Source organism: Macaca mulatta, chromosome 6 (genome assembly GCF_049350105.2).
Source record: "Macaca mulatta isolate MMU2019108-1 chromosome 6, T2T-MMU8v2.0, whole genome shotgun sequence".
Taxonomy (NCBI): Eukaryota; Metazoa; Chordata; class Mammalia; order Primates; family Cercopithecidae; genus Macaca; species Macaca mulatta.
This window is the reverse complement of record NC_133411.1, coordinates 1,495,544-1,516,233: the sequence shown is the minus strand read 5'-3', so window position 1 is coordinate 1,516,233 and position 20,690 is coordinate 1,495,544. Positions and strand designations below refer to the sequence as shown.

Genomic DNA, 20,690 nt, shown 5'->3' with positions numbered 1-20,690 from the left:
TCCATCTTTGTGGTCATGGTCAGGGTGAGGCACACGAGGTCATCCGCAACCATGGTCACGTGGCTGGCAGCTGCTGCTTCACCTGGAGCCCTCACTCCCTGCATGTTGGGAATCTGGCTTTGTCATTGCAAGGCCTGGTGCCCCAAGCCCAGCGGTCCTGGGACTTCTCCAACTCACCAGTCACCAAGGCCTGGGCTTGCACCAGAGACACATGGCAGTGCTGGAGGCCTGGGTGCACCTGCTGCATGGGCACCCGGCTGTCCTCACAGTAGCTGGTGCTGCACCAGATCATGAGGCCCTGCATCTTCCGGAGCTCGCTCGCTCTCCAGTTCTTCACCGCGGAGTGCGCCTCCTCCTGCACCAGAGCAGTCGCAGCCCCGTGCTGGCGACCCCATGCTGCCCCACACCGAAATGGTCCTCGCATGAGTTTCCACAGGCAACCCTGAGCTTTGTAGGCTCCCGGAAGGTGAACCCCCAGCACCCTCCCTGAGCAGCCCCAGGCCTGCCCGAGTGCCTCATCCATCATCTCCAACCCCGCAGTCAGGTAACGAAAGGGAATTCAACAAGTAAGAAAGGGCTGCTGCTCAAGACAGGCGTGCGCAGCAGAGCTGGAAAGAGTTCTCCAACTGAGGCAAATCTGAAGACAGGGTGAAACGTAAATCCTGTTTAGGTTGAGGAAACAAAGTTCTGTGTTTTAATCATCAGTGTGGCATGTCTGCCCTAAGTCTGTCTTAATCTTTTAAAGTATGATTCCTACAAAGTGACATCAAGATACACGGTGGGAGAAGTGGGAGGGGGAGAGCACGACATTAACATTATCCAAATCGTACAAAAACAAACCCTCCTTTCATCAAGTAAAGGCAGTCTTTATTTTAGCTTTACACCACCACTTAGGGAGTTTAGAATAAAATCATTTCCAATTTTAATATGCTGCTCACTCTAGCAGCTAACATTTTTACCTTTTTGTGCAAAAGCTTGCACACATCGGCTAACCATGCCTGTGGGATTCTAACTGCTCTGATTGACGAGCTCTAATGTTTGAGAGAACGAACAACTTCTTGAATCAACAAATGGCAATGGCAACTAAAATATACACCTAAAGCCATTTATTCCTCACTAAGCTTGCTGAGCTTGAAGACACTGAAATCATGCACCACGCTGTGACTGGGAATAATTGGTTCCTGACTTTTTGTAAAGCATTTTGCACAATAAACTCACACAAGCACAAAGCTGTTCTAATATTTTCATGAGATATTTTGCATAAACTAGAGGCAATGCCTGACTTAATGGCATTTGGAACCAATTTCCTCACAATCAAGGCGAAATTTTTTTTCTTTTTTTAACTTCTCATGCTTGGGGGGAAATGACCAAGCGCCAAGAAAACAGAAAGCCCAATTAGCAAAAGCTCTGACCTGGAATCAGAGCTGCTCTGTACGGCACCTGCCCCTGTCCCCAGAGCCGAACCCCGGAGTGAGACCATCGAGCCATGGCTAAAGGCAGCGGCTCTGGGTGCGACTGGAGAACTCAGGGCAGCTCAGGATGCGGTGACTAGAGTTGACGGTGATTCTGAGCATGCAAAAGGCAGAGCAAGCGGCCGTCTCTAGACTCAGGCCCTGCACACACAGACCACGCCGAAGCTGCTCTGCTTAGGTTGACAGAGTCACCGAGCCACACCTTCATGTCTGCCCACGTCCTGTCCTTCGAGTGCCCCCCTGTTCAGTGAAGGATGCACCAAAGCCCAGCAAACGCATAGGGACCCACTCCACAGCTCTCTGCGTGTAAAGGAAAAATCCCACGGGCAGCTCCATGGGATTGGAGCACAGAAGATGGAGATGAAGAGGATGCCGGGTGGCTACCCAGATGCTCGTGCCATCTGTGGGAATGAGGGACCCACCAGTCGTCACTCCAGGTCCCCTCTCATAGGGCACGTCAGGAGATGAAAGCGCCCCAACTACAGACACCAGGGCACACTCAGCAAAGCCTGTGGTCACGCGGTGTCAACAGCAGCCGCCTAGAGTGATGTCCCTCTGTGGTGGGAGACGCAGCGCCCGGCACCAGGGCTTTTTCCAGCACTCCCCTGCTCAGTGGCCCTGTGGTCTGGCCACAGCCTGGCAGGCAGACACCGCTGCTGGCCATGGTGTGGGCACAGGAAATGAGGCTCAGAGCCATCGAGGTCGCTACTGGGACAGCAGAGCTGTGTCTCCAACCTGCACTGCGTTCCCAACAGGACAGTGGCCTGGACACCCCTTGGCAGCCATGCCCACTGCACGGTGCTTCCTCGCCCTGCACACAGCCATGTCCCCCTGCGTCCTCCACTAGGGCCGGCCCAGGTGTGCTGACGAGCTGCACCTTCACGTGGACGCTGGGGGAGAGGCCATCCGGAGGAGGCATCCAGTGTGCAGAGAGAGCCACGGTGCAGAAAACAAGCTCACTGCAATGAGCCCGGCGGTCACACGGTCCCTGCAGTTCACAGGGAGACCGGCCTGGGCTCAGAGGCAGGAGGTTGGACTTAGGGGCAGACTAGAGGAGCTGCTTTGCAGAGTCACCAGCAGGCAGCAGTGACTTCAGCTGTGGGGAAATTCAAAATCCTGGCTCTCATGGAAACTGGATAGAACTCTGTGCAGCCTCAGGGCCTGGGCAGACATGAATTCTAATGACTTGTCAGGGACTAGTGTGGGTGAGCGGGGTGGTTTGTGGCTTCCACTGACTGCTGCCCTGCACAGCCCCTAAAGGCTTCCCACCTGACCAGGGGGATTCAGCCGTAGGCTTCCCACCTGACCGGGGGGATTCAGCCCCTAGACTTCCCACCTGACCGGGAGGATTCAGCCGTAGGCTTCCCACCTGACCAGGAGATTCAGCCCCGAGGCTTCCCACCTGACCGGGGGATTCAGTCCCGAGGCTTCCCACCTGACCGGGGGATGCAGCCCCGAGGCTTCCCACCTGACCGGGGGGATTCAGCCACAGGCTTCCCACCTGACCAGGAGATTCAGCCCCGAGGCTTCCCACCTGACTGGGGGGATTCAGCCCCTAGACTTCCCACCTGACCAGGAGATTCAGCCCCGAGGCTTCCCACCTGACTAGGGGGATTCAGCCCCGAGGCTTCCCACCTGACGGGGGGATTCAGCCCTAGGCTTCCCACCTGAGCAGGGGGATTTTTCACTTTAATCACCCCATGTGCTGCCTCTCGCTCAGCGTGAATGCTGGCTCTGGGACCATTTCCTCACAGGCAGAGGTGCTGGGCACTGCAGGGGGCAGGGCTTCCCCTGGGGCCTCCCGCTCCACCGGTGTGCACCCCGCAGTGTCACAGCTTCCCCCAGCACCCAGCAGCCTCCAGGTGCGCATCTCACCTGGGTCCCAAAGGGAAGCTTCCTACCAGCCAGCCCTGGCCTGAACATCTTGGGAACTTCTCCACTGCCCAGGTCATGGCCCCAGCCTGTGCCACCGAGGGTCTGGCTCTCAGCCTCAGTGGGGCTGGGGTTTCCAAGATGGCCCCTGCCTGGGCCCTGTGCACACTGCTGACCTTCTGTTGCTGTATCTGTGTCCTCAGAGTCCTTTTAGTCCTTTGTTGCTGAGCTGGTGCTACTGGTTAACACTTCCTTACACTAAACCCATCGTAAGTCTTTCTATAAAACTGTTCAAATTTCTGCAGAGTTTCTGTCTCCAGACTGAACCCTAATACACAACTCTCTATTTTTCAAAGTTTTGTTTTGATCTTTCTCAAACATATCTGTTATTTTTTTCATCATATGCTGTGCTTTCTTTATACTGCTGCTTTTATCTTTTATTGTTTTAAATCTGTTTGTTTGCCAGTTTCCTTTGGACGGCTTTGTTCCTTAAGTTCTTCCAGGAATCAGGGTTTGTTTACCTGTCTGCTGGCTCCTGCTCACCATCTATGGCTTCCTTGGGTTTATTACTCGCACCGTGAGCTCATCTGCAGGGTGGGTATTTTTGTGGGATTGGCTTGTGAAAGTGCAGATAAAGGGCCCCATTTTTGCTTCTTTGGGTTCTCCAGTCATCTCATCAGTCTGCAGGATGCCTGAGATCCAGATCCTGGGAGTCCTTGCCGTGCAGTGGGAGAAATCTTAATTCTACAACCGGCATCTGATTTTCCGTTAGGGACCCCAGCTCCTTTCGAGACAGAAAAACAGCTCCCTTGCTCCCCTCCTGGCCTCGAGTCAGATTTGTTTGTTTGTCTGTTTGTTTGAGACGGAGTCTCACTCTGTCACTCAGGCTGGAGTGCAGTGGCTCGATCTCACCTCACTGCAAACCTCTGCTTCCCGGGTTCACGCTATTCTCCTGCCTCAGCCTCCCTAGTAGCTGGGACTACAGGTGCCTGCCACCACACCTAGCTAATTTTTGTATTTTTAGTAGAGACAGAGTTTCACCATGTTGGCCAGGCTGGTCTCGATCTCCTCACCTGGTGATCCACCCGCCTCGGCCTCCCAAAGTGCTGGGATTACAGGCGTGAGTCCCTGCGCCTGACCGGGTGGGATTTTTTATCGTACCTTTTCCTGGGTGAGTTACCCTTCCAGGGCTTGGTATCTGACGAGGCCTCAACCCCATTCTCGGCCAGGAAGTCTGGAGTCATCCACCTGGGGCTGACTGGGCAGCACTCCAAGCGAACCACTCCCACGTCAGGAAGGGCATTTCCAGAACAAGCTGTGTCCTGAGTGCACCGGGAAGACATTAAGACGTTGACTGGGAGTGGATGAATGGGATGGCGCTGCTGGGGCAGGGGACCTAGCGGAGTGCCCGAGCCAGAGGAGACCAGGCTGCTGTCCGGGCGCCGCGGCTCCCTTAGACCAGAACACCCCGACACTGAGCGGCCTCACCCCGAGACCCCGAACCCAGGCTGGAAGAAACACTGCCCTGGACAAAGCTGGAGTGTGGAGATCTTTATCTGGCAAGAGTTCAGTGATAGGACAAACCCGATTTTAGACATTTGTCAAACCTTGAAGACAACAAACATTTACAAAGGGAAGAGAGCCTAGCACTTAACAGACTGGAGGGTTATTCTGGTTTCATTTACCTGATGGAAGCCCAGATAGTCCACGATCGTTGCTGAGGCATAAAATATCGTCCCTTCTGCACTCACGACCAGAGCAAAGCCATTAAGAGACTAGAAGAAAAAACAAAAAAAATCAAATTGGCTCACCCAAAATGAAAAAGTGCAAGCATCATTTGCTTAAATTTTCAACAATATTCTTCTGTTTTGTAGTCCATATTCATAACCTCTAGAAATGCCCACTTTTTGTTTATTTATTACCATTTTGTCACAGGCTCCAAGTTAACAGGCAACATGAGAAGGTAGCCATGGTTTACACGGCCCCTTTTCTTTTTTTTTTTTTTTTTTTTTTTTTTTGAGACGGAGTCTCGCTCTGTCGCCCAGGTTGGAGTGCAGTGGCGCGATCTCGGCTCACTGCAAGCTCCGCCTCCCGGGTTCACGCCATTCTCCTGCCTCAGCCTCCCGAGTAGCTGGGACTACAGGCGCCCACAACCGCGCCCGGCTAATTTTTTGTATTTTTAGTAGAGACGGGGTTTCACCGTGGTCTCGATCTCCTGACCTTGTGATCCGCCCGCCTCGGCCTCCCAAAGTGCTGGGATTACAGGCGTGAGCCACCGCGCCTGGCCTCCCTTTTCTAATAAATATAAAATTATGTGTTATAAAATATGCACCTTGTCTTGGCGCGACAGTGAGACTTGGTACCTAAGACAAGGCAGGAGCTCTCCGTTTTCCTCTGCAGACGTTTCCCCCCATGTACCTCCTTCCACACACTGTCTGGAATACTCTTTGCTTTTCTAAGGATTTTTATTATGAAAAATGTTGAACTCCATCGACCAGCCTGGCTAACATGGTGAAACCCCGTCTCTACTAAAAGTACAAAAATTAGCCGGGTGTGGTGGTGCACACCTGTAATCCCAGCTACTTGGAAGGCTGAGGCAGGAGAATTGCTTGAACCCGGGAGGTGGAGGTTGCAGTGAGCCGAGGTCACACCACTGCCCTACAGCCTGCGCAATGGAGTGAGACTCTGTCTCAAAAAAAAAGAGAGAGAAAAATATTGAACTCCATCAGTGTTTTTCTTCATCTACTGAAACAATCACAATTTTTATTTTGTGTGTGATTGACAGATTTTCTGATGGTGCATCATTCTTGTACTTTATGAGGTAAGCTTCTTTAATCATGACTTTTTAATATGCTCTTGGAATTGATTAATCTCACTTAGGGGTTATCCATCTATGTTTAAACTTGGCCTGTAGTTTCTCTGCGTATTTTGCACACGGTATACACAACCATCAAGACATGAGTCACTCCTGCCCCTTTCCTTCCATTCTCTGGACCCACTTAAGATGAGGGTGATGTGCTTCTGGAAGGCCTGGTCCACCTCACTCTGAAGACCCTCTAGTGTGGGCACATTTTGCGGAGATGGTAGATGAAACGGGGCAGATTTTAACACCACGTTGATTTATTTATTGTTAGTGTATGCAAGTTCTTTATTTTTTCTTACATTAACTATGGCATCTTAAAATACTTTCTAGAAATTCATTTCATTTTGATGTTAAATTCAGCCGTGTATGTTATTCACAATATTTGTATAATTATTACATCTTAGTTACAGCCGTAACTATTGTGGGATTTTGGAGGGAGCAGATGGAGAAGGCAAGGATGTGGCTGTGCTGTGCTTGATGTGACATTTTCCTTTATTTGAGAAGCGAGCCGCGCAGCCCCACCCTGCAGCAGCTTCCCGGGGCCGTCACTGGTGAGGATGCAGGAAAGACGGTGGCCTCTGAGCCGCAGGATCTGTCCACGGCAGCAACGGCCGCTGGCACTGAGCAAGCACAGGCTACCAGGTGGAATGTCTCGCCCAGTCTCACATCCTGCGTGAGGCAGGGGTGAGGGGGCAGAGTCACCTGGACACGGCTTTCATAAATGTTTCCATCTGTGTCTTTAAAACACAGACATTCGGAGACTCCCATGATGTTTGTGGCTATCAGCCGTATATTATACACTAATTTCCTCAAATCTGGACCATGTTGGGTACTTTTATTTTCCTTTCTTTTTCTGAAATCTTTGCCAATTTGAAAACAGGTATATTATTTTTGAAAAGAGATAAATTATTTTACCGTTATAGTTTTCATTTCTTTGATTACTAATGAGATTGAAACACATTTCCTACATTCACTGGTAACTTGTATTTCTTCTTTGGTAAACTGCCCTATGTATGTCATGTGCTAATTTTTCTATTAGGGTTTATAAATATCAATTTCTAAGAGCTTTTGAAATACCGGTATTGAAGACTCCCAGGCAGCCAAGGATAATGGCAGTTACCTAAATCCAAATTCCCCCCGCACATTCCACAAAATGATGGAGAATGGTAAGAACAAGTGCGGCTACACAGACCCAAAATTGCATCATAATGAGGACACAGGAAGTGTAACAAACTTCCAATTGTACACAAGCAAAAGAGTCAGCATCAAATCCCAGTGAGCTTAAAATGACTGTTTCAAAAGTATGTAGTCCCTCCTCAAGAAACTAGAGAGAGAAGAGTCAGTTAAATCTAAGGTAAGGAAAAGGAAAGAAAAAATAAAGGTAAGAGTCAAAAATCCATGAAAATGGCTTAGAACAGTCAAATAATAGAGACCATTAACAGAGCCAAAACTCGAATTTTTGAAAATTTTGAAAAGATTAATAAAACGGATAATCTGCAAGACTCACCAAGAAAAAAAAGAAATCACTGACACCAGGAGTTTAAAAGTACATCACTACAGGTCCTACAAATATTAAAAGGATAGTAGGAAAATACTAAAAATGATAGTTAACACATTAAACAATTTAAGTGAAACAGGAAACACTCCTTGAAATATGCAAATTAACAAAAGTGATATAAGAAGAACTAGAAAATCTAAATAACCTAATATCTATTAAATAAATTGAATTTCTAATCAAAACTTTCCCACAAAGAAAACTCCAGGCCCCAATCAAAAAACATAAAATACCTAGGAATAAATCTAACAAAAGATGTGCAAGGCTGGTATACTGAAAACAATGCAACATCACTGAGAAAATACCTGAATAAACTAAGAGATATACAGTGTTCCTGGACTGAAAGGCTCAATGTAGTTAGGATTGTCCTGTCTCCCTAAATTGATCTGTAGATATAATGCAATCCCAATCATAATTTTAAAGGTTTTTTTTTTTTTCTTTTTATAGAAAGTGACAAGCTGATTCTCAAATTTTTATGGCTGGGCGTGGTGGCTCATGCTTGTAATCCCAGCACCTTGGGCGGCCAAGGTGAGAGAATTGCTTGAGCCCAGCAGTTCAAGACCAGCCTGGGCAGCATAGTGAGACCCCATCTCTACAAAAGACAAACAACAAAAACTTTAAAAACTAGCTGGGCATGGTGGTGCACACCGGTAGTCCCAGCTACTTGGGAGGCTGAGGTGGGAGGATTGCTTGAGCCTGGGAAATCGAGGTTGCAGTGAGTTGAGATCACGCCACTGCACTCCAGCCTGGGTGACAGAGTGAGACTCTGTCTCTACAATAATAAAATAATAAAATAGTTATGGAATTGCAAAAGAACTAGCCTTGCTAAAGAAATCCTGTTAAGCCGGGCGCGGTGGCTCAAGCCTGTAATCCCAGCACTTTGGGAGGCTGAGGCGGGTGGATCACGAGGTCAGGAGATCGAGACTATCCTGGCTAACATGGTGAAACCCCGTCTCTACTAAAAATACAAAAAAAAACTAGTCGGGCGTGGTGGTGGGCGCCTGTAGTCCCAGCTACTTGGGAGGCTGAGGCGGGAGAATGGCGTGAACCCGGGAGGCGGAGCTTGCAGTGAGCCGAGACCACGCCACTGCACTCCAGCCTGGGAGACACAGCGAGACTCCATCTCAAAAAAAAAAAAAAAAAAAAAAGAAATCCTGTTAAAAAAAAGAACAAAATTGTGGAAATTATTTTGACTTCATGGCTTCCTATAAAGCTCTGGTCAGCAGGACAAGGTCAGGCTAGACAAGCTGACCCTCAGCCAAGGCACTAGGTCAGTCAGTGGGGAAGGAAGGTCTGAAACAGCGTGGCTGGGACAGCTGGAGATTCGTATGGAAAAATGAACCCCGACTCCTATCTCATGCCACACACACAAAATTAACTCAAGACCTATGACAGACACAAACACAAAGCCCAGAACCACAAAGCTTCCAGAAGAAACCCAGGAAATGCCCTCACGAGTTTGAGGTCGGTGGATCTGGGTAGGATAAAAAACCCTAACCCGTAAAGAAAAACCTTGATAAATTGGGCTTTATTTTAAAATGCCCGTAAAAAATGAAGAGATAAGCCACAGAGAAAAAATATGCACAGCACATTGATAAAGGACTTTATCCAGAATCTATAAGAACTGCTACAAATCAACAATTAAAAAAAAAAAATTTTAAACAATGGGACAAATGTTTGCACAGATACTTTACCAAAGAGATAGAGTAACACCCATCATACACATGAAAATACACTCGGCATCCTTAGCCACCAGGGACGTGCAAGTTAAAACCTCATCGAGATGCTGCTCCACACTCCAGGGTGGCCACTGTCAGAAAGACCGACAGCACGGAATACTGAAGGGCGAGAGTGTGACTGGTGGGAATGTAAAATGCTACAGTCACTTTGGAAAACTGTCCTGCTGTTTCTCATAAAGGCAAGTGTACATCTGCCCTACAACCCAGGAGTTCCAGCCTTAGTATTTCATCAAGGGAAATGGGCACGTTCACAAAAAGCCTGGAACAAGGATGTTCACAGTGGCCTTGATCATAATAATCAAAAGCTAGAAATAAAGCTGGTTTATTTCTAGCAACTATCAAATGGATAATGGATAATGGATAAATGAATTGCAGAATAATTATAAAATGGAATACTGTTACACAATTAAAAAATTTTTAAACCTACTGATTATGCAAAAACATTAATGAATTGCAAAAACACTACGTTAAACAAAAATCAGATGCAAAAGTTCATTAACTTAAGAGTCTATTTATATGACACCTAAGAACAGGCCAAACTAATCTACAGTAATAAATATCAGAAAGTGGTTCCCTGGGTGTGGCAGAGGGCAAGTGATTGAATAAAAGTGGGAGAAAGACCTATATACAAATACATTTGAAAACCTAAAGTATATATTTCCCTAGGAAAACATAATTTATAAAAATTGACTCCATTAGAGATAGCAAGCTTAAAAGATCAACTCCTGTAGAAGGAATAGAGAAAGTTATCAAGGGATTACCCCCACAAAAATGCACCTGGCCCAGATGGTTGTAACATGGAATTCCACCAAATCTTCAAAGATCAGATAATTTCAATGCCCCGTAAATGGTTCCAGAGCACAGAAAGTGAAGGAAAATTTCTAGTCCTTTTAAGAAGTGTAACATTGACACTTAACTCTGATATGGAGAGTAAATTAAAAAAGAAAATGACACACCAATATCACCTTTGAATATTGATGCAAATGAGCTAAACAAAATATTAAGAAATAGACTCCAGTTTCACATTAGGAAAATAATGCACCAATAACCAAGCAGATATAATCCAAGGATGAAAAGTTGGTTCAGTATTAGGAAGTCCATTAACGTAATAGACCATATTTACAGATCTGAGGGGAAAAATGATTATCTCCATATATGGTGAAAAAGCCCTCAATGAAATTCAACAATTATTCCTGAAAAAAAAGAAAAAGGCTCGAGAAAATAGAATTACTGAATACCTTCTTCACAGGTAACAGGTGTGTGTGCGCACCTCATTCCTAAGGCAGCGACTTCATAGGGAGATACTCCAGGTGTTTCCAGTAAGATCAAGGAACAGGGGTTCCCACCACCACCCATACAAGGGGTGCAACTATGGCCCCCAGCATGGCACCCACTGTGGCCTGCCACGTGCTTTTGTAAACCCAGCCTCACTGGAACACAGCCATACCCACGCGTTTATTCACTGTCTATGGATACTTTTGTACGACAACCGCAAAGTGGGGTGCCAAGGGTGAGACAGCCCAGCCCAAAACGCCTAAAATATTCGCCATGTGGGCCTTTAAAGCAGCAGCCTGCCAACTCCCTCCCACGGCATCGGACATGGTATTGCAGGTATGAATTGATGCAATTCGACATGAAAAGTCAACAGGACGTACAACGATTGGGGAGAAGTGAAACTGTCTCTCTTTGCAGACAACATCATAGTACATCTGGAAAACCCAGGAGAATCCATGATAAAATAACCCAGATAAGGCCGGGCACGGTGGCCCACACCTATAATCCCAGCACTTTGGGAGGCTGAGGCGGGCAGATCACCTGAGGTCGGGAGTTCGAGACCAGCCTGGCCAACATGGAGAAACCCCGTCTCTACTAAAAATACAAAATTAGCCGGGTGTGGAGGCACGTGCCTGTGGTCCCAGCTACTAGGGAGGCTGAGGAGGGAGAATGGCTTGAGCCTGGGAGGTAGAGGTTGCAGTGAGCCGAGACCGTGCCACTGCGCTCCAGCCTGGGCAACAAGAGTGAAACTCTGTCTCAAAAAAATAAAATAAAATAAAATAACCCCAATAAAATAATTCAGTACAAAATTAACATACAGATATCCATAACCTTTACAAACTAGAAAACGGCCAGATTAGGATACACAATCGTAGATAAAGCCCCATTTACAAAAACATCAAAGAAGCTAAAGTACTTATAAATAAACTTAAGACGTGTGCAAAACCTATATGAAGAAAACTTCAGAACATCTCCAGAGGCACAAAAAATTATATGCGAACAAATGGGAAGACACACCTCAATCTTGCATAATTATATTTGAACAAATGGGAAGACGTATCTCAATCTTGCATAATTATATTTGAACAAATGGGAAGACACACCTCAATCTTGCATAATTATATTTGAACAAATGGGAAGACACACCTCAGTGCACAAGATGAGTCAACATCCTACAGACGCCTGTTCCTCCTGAGTGAATCCATCAATATGCTGTAATACTAATTAATAAACATAGCATCAAACTGATTACGCAGCTGGTAGGTTTATACTAAATATGAAAATAAATATGCAACAATAGCTACAAAAGCACAGGAAGAAAAAAAAGCCAGAAGACAGGAGATTCTTATTCAACATCTAAGAAATACTGTCAGTCCTCTATAATTAAATCATGGAGCATGAACAGACACATCAACCAATGGACTAGAATGGGACGTCCAGAAACGGGTCCAAGCAGAAATGGAAATTTGATGCCTGAAAAAGGTGTCACCTCAAATCACTGGGACAGAGATAAGCTTTTCAATAACTGGTGCCTATATTAAGAAACATTATTATTGCCTGTTTAATCAGGATCATCTACAAGCTGCCACTCTCCTCCTTTAGTATATTAATTTGCTAAGTTAATTTTATGGGTATTTCCCAACATCGGAGTCTCACCTTACTCCTCGACCACTGTAACTGCAGCGGCCCGTGCTTTTATAACACAGATGGGAGTCAGTTGCTATTATTTTATCTGGAATTGTTTTGTGCAGTTTCACAGGGGAGAAGAGGCTGCGTTTCTCCTTTGAGCTGCCTGCATCGTATTTTTGCACCAGCGTTTTCCTAACCTCTCAGAATTAACTGAACAGCTTTCCATCCCTTTCTAGGCTCTTGAATGGCTTAACCAGCTTGAGTATTTTCTGTTTCTTAATGTTTTCCTGAAATACGCTTCTAAAAACAAGTGGACCAGACACCTGATCCCCCTTTATTTTGAGACAACTTTCCATTCTTCCTTACCAGTGCAATTATGATTCTGTTCAGAGTAGTTCACTCACACAAAAATGTGCCTCCCAGCCTCCCACGTGGGGTGATTTAGCCCATGAGGTAGGGGCTGGGGATTGGGGACGCTCTTTCTCCTGACATGGGGCGATCCTGGTCTGGTCCCTTCATATTCCTGCAAGAAATGCAGACAAAAGGCAGCTCACAGAGCCATTGGCTGGAAGGAAGCGGGGCTGGGGACAGCAGAAGGGGCCCGAGTGCCCAGCAACACCGTGGGCCCCTGGCCCAAGCCCAGCTGTGGCAGGTTCCCATCCACACTGCAAGAGGCTTCTTCTGGGCAACACCTTTCCTTTCCTGTTTTCTCCCTAGGTTTTTTTCCCCAGTTAATTTTGTTGTAGAATTTCTACCTTCTTCAGGTGGCTGTAGAGCGTTTCACACATCTGTGTCTATCTTGTTGGCTGTCACAGGTGTGGGAAGGTTGAACCACTATCCAGGGTCCAGTTCAAACCAGAGGCTGCGTGTTCTTCCCCAGATGCCATCACACCACGCCTGATTCAGGAGGAACGCCACACCAGAAGGATGCAGCCTCAGACCTAGAGGCTTGCTGGGCTGCAAAGCCACGTTTTTCAATCAGTAAAGTCTCCAAAAAGAAAAGTCACAGGTGCCGTGAAAATACAAAATAAACACTTGTCAAAGATCAACTCAACAGTGGGTGAGGGGAGCAGTAAGATGTTATGACCGACGGAGAGAGCGGAGGAGCTGGTGGTCGCAGGCGGCGGGACAAGGCTGCTGGAAAGTCAGGTGCCGGCGACCCAAAGGCCCTCTCTCCCACCGACCTGAAGGGTGTGCCGCCCGCTTGGTTCTGGTTACAGAGGTGCAGGTGCCAGGTGATGACTTCACAATGGGATTTGAACTCTGTGTTGAGCGTCTGAACAAGAAACCCAAGTCTCACAAAGCACCTCCCACTCGGAGGAAGACGTCAGGAAGCCCCTGCCCAGCTGTCACAACAAAACAGCGGACAACACCGCAGGCTGCTCCACGATGACAAAATAGGCCAACACTTTATATGGTTTGGCGTCAGACAAGAAGCCCGTCGTTACCAGTCACCCTGAACTCCACCATGTTTCTAGAGAGGGAAATTGACCCCACAGGACATCTGCATCCATGGGAGCCTCTAAGGAGCTACCACAAACTGCAGTATTTGTACATTTTCATTCCTGTGCAGCTCCGAGGAAGAAGGTTGGTTCCATACTAACGTCTTTGGGTCACGAGCAGAAAGTCTGGTGAATCTGCCTGGACCTGTTCGGGGCTATTTACAAGCTCTCGGTTTGCCCAGATTTCCCCGAGGGGCTCTCTTCTCAGACCTGCTGCATTTCTCTGGGGGAGGCGGCTATGGAACACTTGAGACTTAGCTGTTTATGTCACTGAATAAAGGATCCAATGCGTCCACGGGAAGATCCACAGAAAGGAAATCACTGTTTTCCTCCCAGTAACTGGATTAATCAGCCCGACATGAAATGGACCCTGCAGGGGGTGTGAAGACAGCCTCATGCCAGCCTCCCCGAAACGGACTGAGCCCGCTACTCGAAGGCACGGAGGAGGAATGGCAGGTGGTGCCTGCCGGCAGATTAGCAAGCTGGATAATCATCTCACCATGTCCTGTGCTGCCTCGGATTTTCACCTAAAAACATAACACCTTCTCATCCAGCCTCCCGCCAGCTGGAAGAAATCTTTCTTGGAGGATTTTTGGGGACTTTAGTTTTAGCTCATGTGACCAGGCTGGGACCCCCAAGGCATCAGACATCCTTGTCCCTCGTATTACTGACCCAACCAAGAGAGTGAATTTTTATGACAGTTTTTTCCAAACTGTAAAAAAGTTTTAAAATTATAATAAAATATACATAACATAAAAATGATAATTTTAGTACCAATCGCCTGCCCCGCACAGGATGGCTGCTCTTTTTCTAAAGAGGTTAACGCTACAAACCGTAAAGTCTGAAAATAGTTGTGTTAGATGTTTTGGTAAACACAGTGTGCAAAAGACAGCACCCCACAGTGGTCCCCTATTGCTTCTGCCCCAAGACTCTCCTTCCTAAATCATGCAAAAGCCTTTAGTACCACTGAAGACACCCAGAGTGAAGGAAAAAAGAAAAAAAAGAGTGAAACAGCTTTTAGTAACACTGGAAGAAAAATTAGTCAGCGAATTATTCAAGTATTTGATGAGAAGGGTAATGATTTGGGAACATGCATGGAGCAGATGTGATTAGACTCATGGATGAGCGAGAGCTGCGACGGGTTCAAAGGAGCCTGCAGAAGACAGCTCACGACAGGAATGCAGACTCACCAGGAACGGCGGAGGCTGAGTGAGATGGAGAACGGTAACCCCAAAACTGGACCAGCCCTGACAAAGGAACTGACTGTTTCTTCAAATGCTGGACAACATGATTTGGACGCAAAGACTAAACAGATTCAGCCATGGATTAATAAAAACACCAAGTTTGAATAACTATAAAGAAAGGAGAAAATGTAGATGAGTCAGAAAACAAAGTGGAGGGCCGAGCGCGGTGGCTCACGCCTGTAATCCCAGCACTTTGGGAGGCCGAGACGGGCAGATCACAAGGTCAGGAGATCGAGACCATCCTGACTAACACGGTGAAACCCCGTCTCTACTAAAAATACAAAAATTAGCTGGGCGAGGTGGTGGGCGCCTGTAGTCCCAGCCACACGGGAGGCTGAGGCATGAGAATGGCGTGAACCCAGGAGGCAGAGCTTGCAGTGAGTGGAGATCGCGCCACTGCACTCCAGCCTGGGCGACAGAGCGAGACTCCGTCTCAAAAAAAAAAGAAAAAAAGAAAAAAAAGAAAATAAAGTGGAGGAGATATTTCATCCAATACCCCAGACCGTGCCTAGGAGATACTTCATCCAACACCCCGGACCACGCCTGGGGGATATTTCATCAAATACTCCAGACTGTGCCTGGAATAGCTCCATTCTCATCTAGACCACGAGCTGTTCAAGGAGGAAAAGTTTTAATGTGCGTTCTTCGTCCTTTGAGCAAAAAGGAAGAGAAGGCGTATCAAGAAACTCAAGAGACTCAGGAAAGAGACACTTTGAACAAAGACCATGGAAATGATAAGGAATCCAATGTTCTGCATCAGTAATTTTAATAAAGACAAATATGCTTCTGAAAGTAAAAAAAAAAAAATACAATTTTAACCATTTTTAAGTGGTTAAGTGGTACTTTTTTCTTTTCTTTTCTTTTCTTTTTTTTGAGGCAGAGTCTTATTCTGTCACCCAGGCTAGAGTGCAGTGGTGCGATCTCGGCTCATTGCAACCTCCCCCTCCTGGGTTCAAGCAATTCTCCTGCCTCAGCTTCCCGAGTAGCTGGGATTACAGGTTTGCACTCACCACGACACCCAGCTAATTTTTGCATTTTTAGTAGTGACAGGGTTTCGCCATGTTGGCCAGGCTGGTCTCGAACTCCTGACCTCAGGTGATCCACCCGCCTTGGCCTCCCACAGTGCTGGGATTCCAGGCGTCAGCCCTCGTGCCTGACCTAAGTGGTTAAATTTCAATCCTTTTGAGCTCAGCGGCCTTAAGCACATTCACATCGTTGTGCAACCATCATGACCATCCACCTTCAGAACACTCCCACCCTCCCAAACCGAAACTGTCCGCATTAAACACGTGCCCCCACTCCCCTCCCCAGCCCCGTGCGTCCCACCCGCTTTCTGCCTCTGTGAATTTGCCTCCACTGCGGACCTCATCTGAGCTGAATCAAGCAGGCTTTGACTTTGTTTCACTCCGCAGGGTCCTCTAGGTGGATCCAAGCCACAGTGCCTGTCCATTTCCTTCCTTCCTTTTTCAGCCCCCTCCCCACCCCACCCCCCGCCCCTGGTAACCATCAACTCTCTGTTTCTATGAGTTCCACTTTTTCAGATTCCACATATGAGTGAGATCATGCAGAACTGTCTGTCCATGACTTACTTCACTCAGCGCCATGTCCTCCAGGCTCATCCGTGGTTTGCAAATACCAGGATTCCCTTCTTTTTCTGGTAAAATAGTATTCCACGGTGTAGACACAGAACATTTTCTTTACCTGTGCATTCCCTGGTGGACGTGCACGCTGTGTCCACGTCCTGGCTACTGCGGCCACTGCTTCCACAAGCACGGGGGCAAGGGAGTCTCTGATTCTGATTTCAGCTCCTTTGGGTAAATGCTCAGCAGAGGCACTGCTGGGTCACACGGAAGTTCCATTTTTAATTTTTCGAGGATGCTCCATGCAGCCTTCCATCGCTCTACACTAATTTACATTCCCGCCAGCAGTGCACGAGTGCCCTTCTCTCCACACCCTCGCCAACGACTGCCTTCATCTTTTTGAAACAGCCATCCTGATGGTGCAAGATGAGCTCGCTGACGGTTTCCATTTGCACTTCCCCGTGCCTGGTGATGCCGAGCACCTTTCCACGTACAAGCCGGCCATTCTGTGTCTCCTTTGGAGAAGCATCTATCAGGTCCTTTGCCTGGTTTTTAATCGGGTTGTTTTCTTACTCTTGAGTTGGCTGCGTTCCTTATGTATTTGGGGTCTGTCCCGCCTGTCAGACGTATGGTTGGCAAATGCGTCCTCCCATTCCGTAGGCTGCCTCTTCATTCTGTGGATGGTTTCCTTTGCTGGGCAGAAGTTTTTCAGTTTGGTGTGGTCCTGTCTGTGTAGTTCTCTTTTACTGCCCCACCGTTTTTAAGGCTGAATACTGCCCTCTGTAGGTAGATGCCGTATCGTGCCCACCCGCCCACCTGTCAGCGGAGGCTTGGTTGCCGCCTTGCTTTGGCTGGGAACACTGCTGCTGCGGCTGCACTTCCAGAAGGAAGATATCTAAGGCTGAAATCACTTCACGACACTTCGCTCTTCCCTGCAATCCCCAGCTGGGATAAAAGGTGACTCAGAGGCTGTGGTGAGGGTGAAAGCACACTCTGTCCCGCAGAGCTGGCATCCTGTGGAACGACGGTGCCAGGCACACTTGACCTGCGTTTTGCCACCGCACCTGCCTGTGCTGGGTTCACAGCTTCACCTTGGAACTCCTAGAGTTCCTGTCCTGCCTGGAGATGGCCGTGGGGAGTATCCACGAGGGCCCAGGATCATCCCTGCCTGTGCTCAGCAAGATACGGGCCCTGGGCTGGTGCCAATGGAGGTCACGGACTTCGTGGCCACGGAGGGACCACGGGCCAATCCCACCCCCTTCCCATGTGGTGATGCAGACACCGGGCAACCCAGAAAGCCTGGCCCAGAGCCGGCACCCATGGCGTTGACGCCCTTTCTGTATGGCGGCTCCCATCTTAGGGGTCAGCAGCTGTGTCCGGAACTGGGGGACCCAAACCACCACTGTGCCTCAGGCTGGCCCCTCAGGCTGGCACCCGCCCCTCAGACCCCTGCAGCCCCTCCCTCCCCTGGGATTTAGGCAGAGACAGGGTGAGATGACGTGGGGTGCACCAAGGGGTCATTAGAAAACAGGTGAGAACGTGAAGCAGCGTGGTCGTGTGGCCTGGGGGGTGTCTGCTGAAAGGCAACGGAGTTGCCATCAGCCGCCTGCTCTGAGCCGGGCAGTGGTGACACTGAGGGGCCTCGCTCCGGCCTGCACAGGCTTGGGGGGCTGTGCACAGGGCCTCGGGTCCTCCGCCTCCAGCCCTCCTGGCACTGCCGGGAAGGGTCTGTGCCTGCCAGCTCCTGCTACAGCTTTTCCCAATTCAGCGGTTGCCACATACTGATGATGTCCTACTAATAATAGTTCAAAGACCAAAGACATTTTCAAGGCTTGAATATATAAAATGTCTTCTTGAAAAAGATTTTATGAGATTAGTCACAACCAAAAGCAACCTTAATTTTAACTCACAAGGCAGAATTTTTTTTAAAGACCATAAAATGCTGTTTGCTGTGTCATATGGATTCAATATCAGATTGACTTCTGGTCCAGCACTGTCACGCCAAATACTTTTACACATGTGGGCCCATCTTTCAAATATGCATCTCGAGAGTCTGTTTGTTTTCTCTTCCTCTGCCTTTCTAATCCTACAAAAGTTTTTTTTTTTTTAACATGGTCCATGGAAAATGAGATCACTTTTCCAAATGGAAAAAAGGATTTGGCTCTAAGGTTAAGGCTGCACTTTTTTTAAGGGGAAAAAGATCACATCTATGTGCTGTTACTGAACGTCAGGAAACGGCACACCTGCCACTTCGCAAGAACAATGGGGCAGGTGAGGCCGGGGCAGGTGAGGCCAGAGCCTGAGGACGGGGCAGGTGAGGCCGGGGCAGGTGAGGCCAGAGCCTGAGGACGGGGCAGGTGAGGCCGGGGCAGGTGAGGCCAGAGCCTGAGGACGGGGCAGGTGAGGCCGGGGCAGGTGAGGCTAGAGCCTGAGGACGGGGCAGGTGAGGCCGGGGCAGGTGAGGCCAGAACCTGAGGACGGGGCAGGTGAGGCCGGGGCAGGTGAGGCCAGAGCCTGAGGATGGGGCAGGTGAGGCCAGAGCCTGAGGACGGGGCAGGTGAGGACGGGGCAGGTGAGGCCAGAGCCTGAGGACGGGGCAGGTGAGGCCGGGGCAGGTGAGGCCAGAGCCTGAGGATGGGGCAGGTGAGGCCGGGGCAGGTGAGGCCGGAGCCTGAGGACGGGGGCAGGTGAGGCCGGGGCAGGTGAGGCCAGAGCCTGAGGACGGGGCAGGTGAGGCCGGGGCAGGTGAGGCCAGAGCCTGAGGACGGGGCAGGTGAGGCCGGGGCAGGTGAGGCCAGAGCCTGAGGACGGGGCAGGTGAGGCCGGGGCAGGTGAGGCCAGAGCCTGAGGACGGGGCAGGTGAGGCCGGGGCAGGTGAGGCCAGAGCCTGAGGATGGGGCAGGTGAGGCCAGAGCCTGAGGACGGGGCAGGTGAGGCCGGGGCAGGTGAGGCCAGAGCCTGAGGATGGGGCAGGTGAGGCCAGAGCCTGAGGCCAGGGCAGGTGAGGCTGGAGCCTGAGGACGGGGCAGGTGAGGCCAGAGCCTGAGGACGGGGCAGGTGAGGACGGGGCAGGTGAGGCCAGAGCCTGAGGACGGGGCAGGTGAGGCCAGAGCCTGAGGCCAGGGCAGGTGAGGCTGGAGCCTGAGGACGGGGCAGGTGAGGCCAGAGCCTGAGGCCAGGGCAGGTGAGGCTGGAGCCTGAGGACGGGGCAGGTGAGGCCGGGGCAGGTGAGGCCAGAGCCTGAGGACGGGGCAGGTGAGGACGGGGCAGGTGAGGCCAGAGCCTGAGGATGGGGCAGGTGAGGCTGGGGCAGGTGAGGCCAGAGCCTGAGGATGGGGCAGGTGAGGCCGGGGCAGGTGAGGCTGGAGCCTGAGGACGGGGCAGGTGAGGCCGGAGCCGTGCTCTTCCCCAGGCACCACAGGGAACAGGGCAAATGTTCTGAGAAAGCCGGGACTTCTTCTGTCAAACCCTTTAAATATCCTGATCTCTTACAGTTCCAGGACAGAAAAAAATAGCCAGCAAGTACTTCAAAGATTATTTTTGTCAAGGTCACGGCAGAGGGAAAATGAGGGAAAAGGAACAACCCTCCACAGCCCCCTGGCTGCCCCTCCTTGGAGTAAAGGGAAGTTGGGAGCATTGTGCTCCCCTGAGAGCCGTTGCCACGGTTACGGAGCCACAACACGGCGGCTAGTCACGCGAGCGGGCACCGGGCGGGCGTCGGGGCAGCTGGCCCGGCCTCCTGGAGCCAGATCACTCGCAGGGGCCGCTCCATGGGGCTTGCGTGCGTGCGAGGCAGCGCTCTGGCTTGGGGAGCTGAATAACTGGCTGTTTATAGATCCCACAAACAGTAAACGCAGCCTTGACTCTTCCACCAAGCAGCTCCAGCGTTTGAAAACAGTTCTTGAGAATGCAGCTGGTGGTTGGCCGGATGGCCACAGAGTGGGAGGCCGACTGAAGCC

At 49.5% G+C, this 20,690-nt stretch overlaps 1 protein-coding gene and 1 pseudogene across 2 annotated transcripts in view; one reads left to right on the top strand and one right to left on the bottom strand.

Moving 5' to 3' along the window:
* Window positions 1–20,690, bottom strand: part of AHRR (aryl-hydrocarbon receptor repressor) — a 115,413-nt gene that overhangs the window by 18,923 nt on the left and 75,800 nt on the right. For both annotated transcript variants that reach the window (XM_078004538.1, XM_078004539.1), the window contains exon 5: window positions 5,030–5,119. In XM_078004538.1, coding sequence (XP_077860664.1) covers window positions 5,030–5,119 — 90 coding nt within the window. The remainder of the gene's footprint in view (window positions 1–5,029; window positions 5,120–20,690) is intronic.
* Window positions 13,238–15,914, top strand: LOC100430222 (translation initiation factor IF-3, mitochondrial-like; annotated as a pseudogene).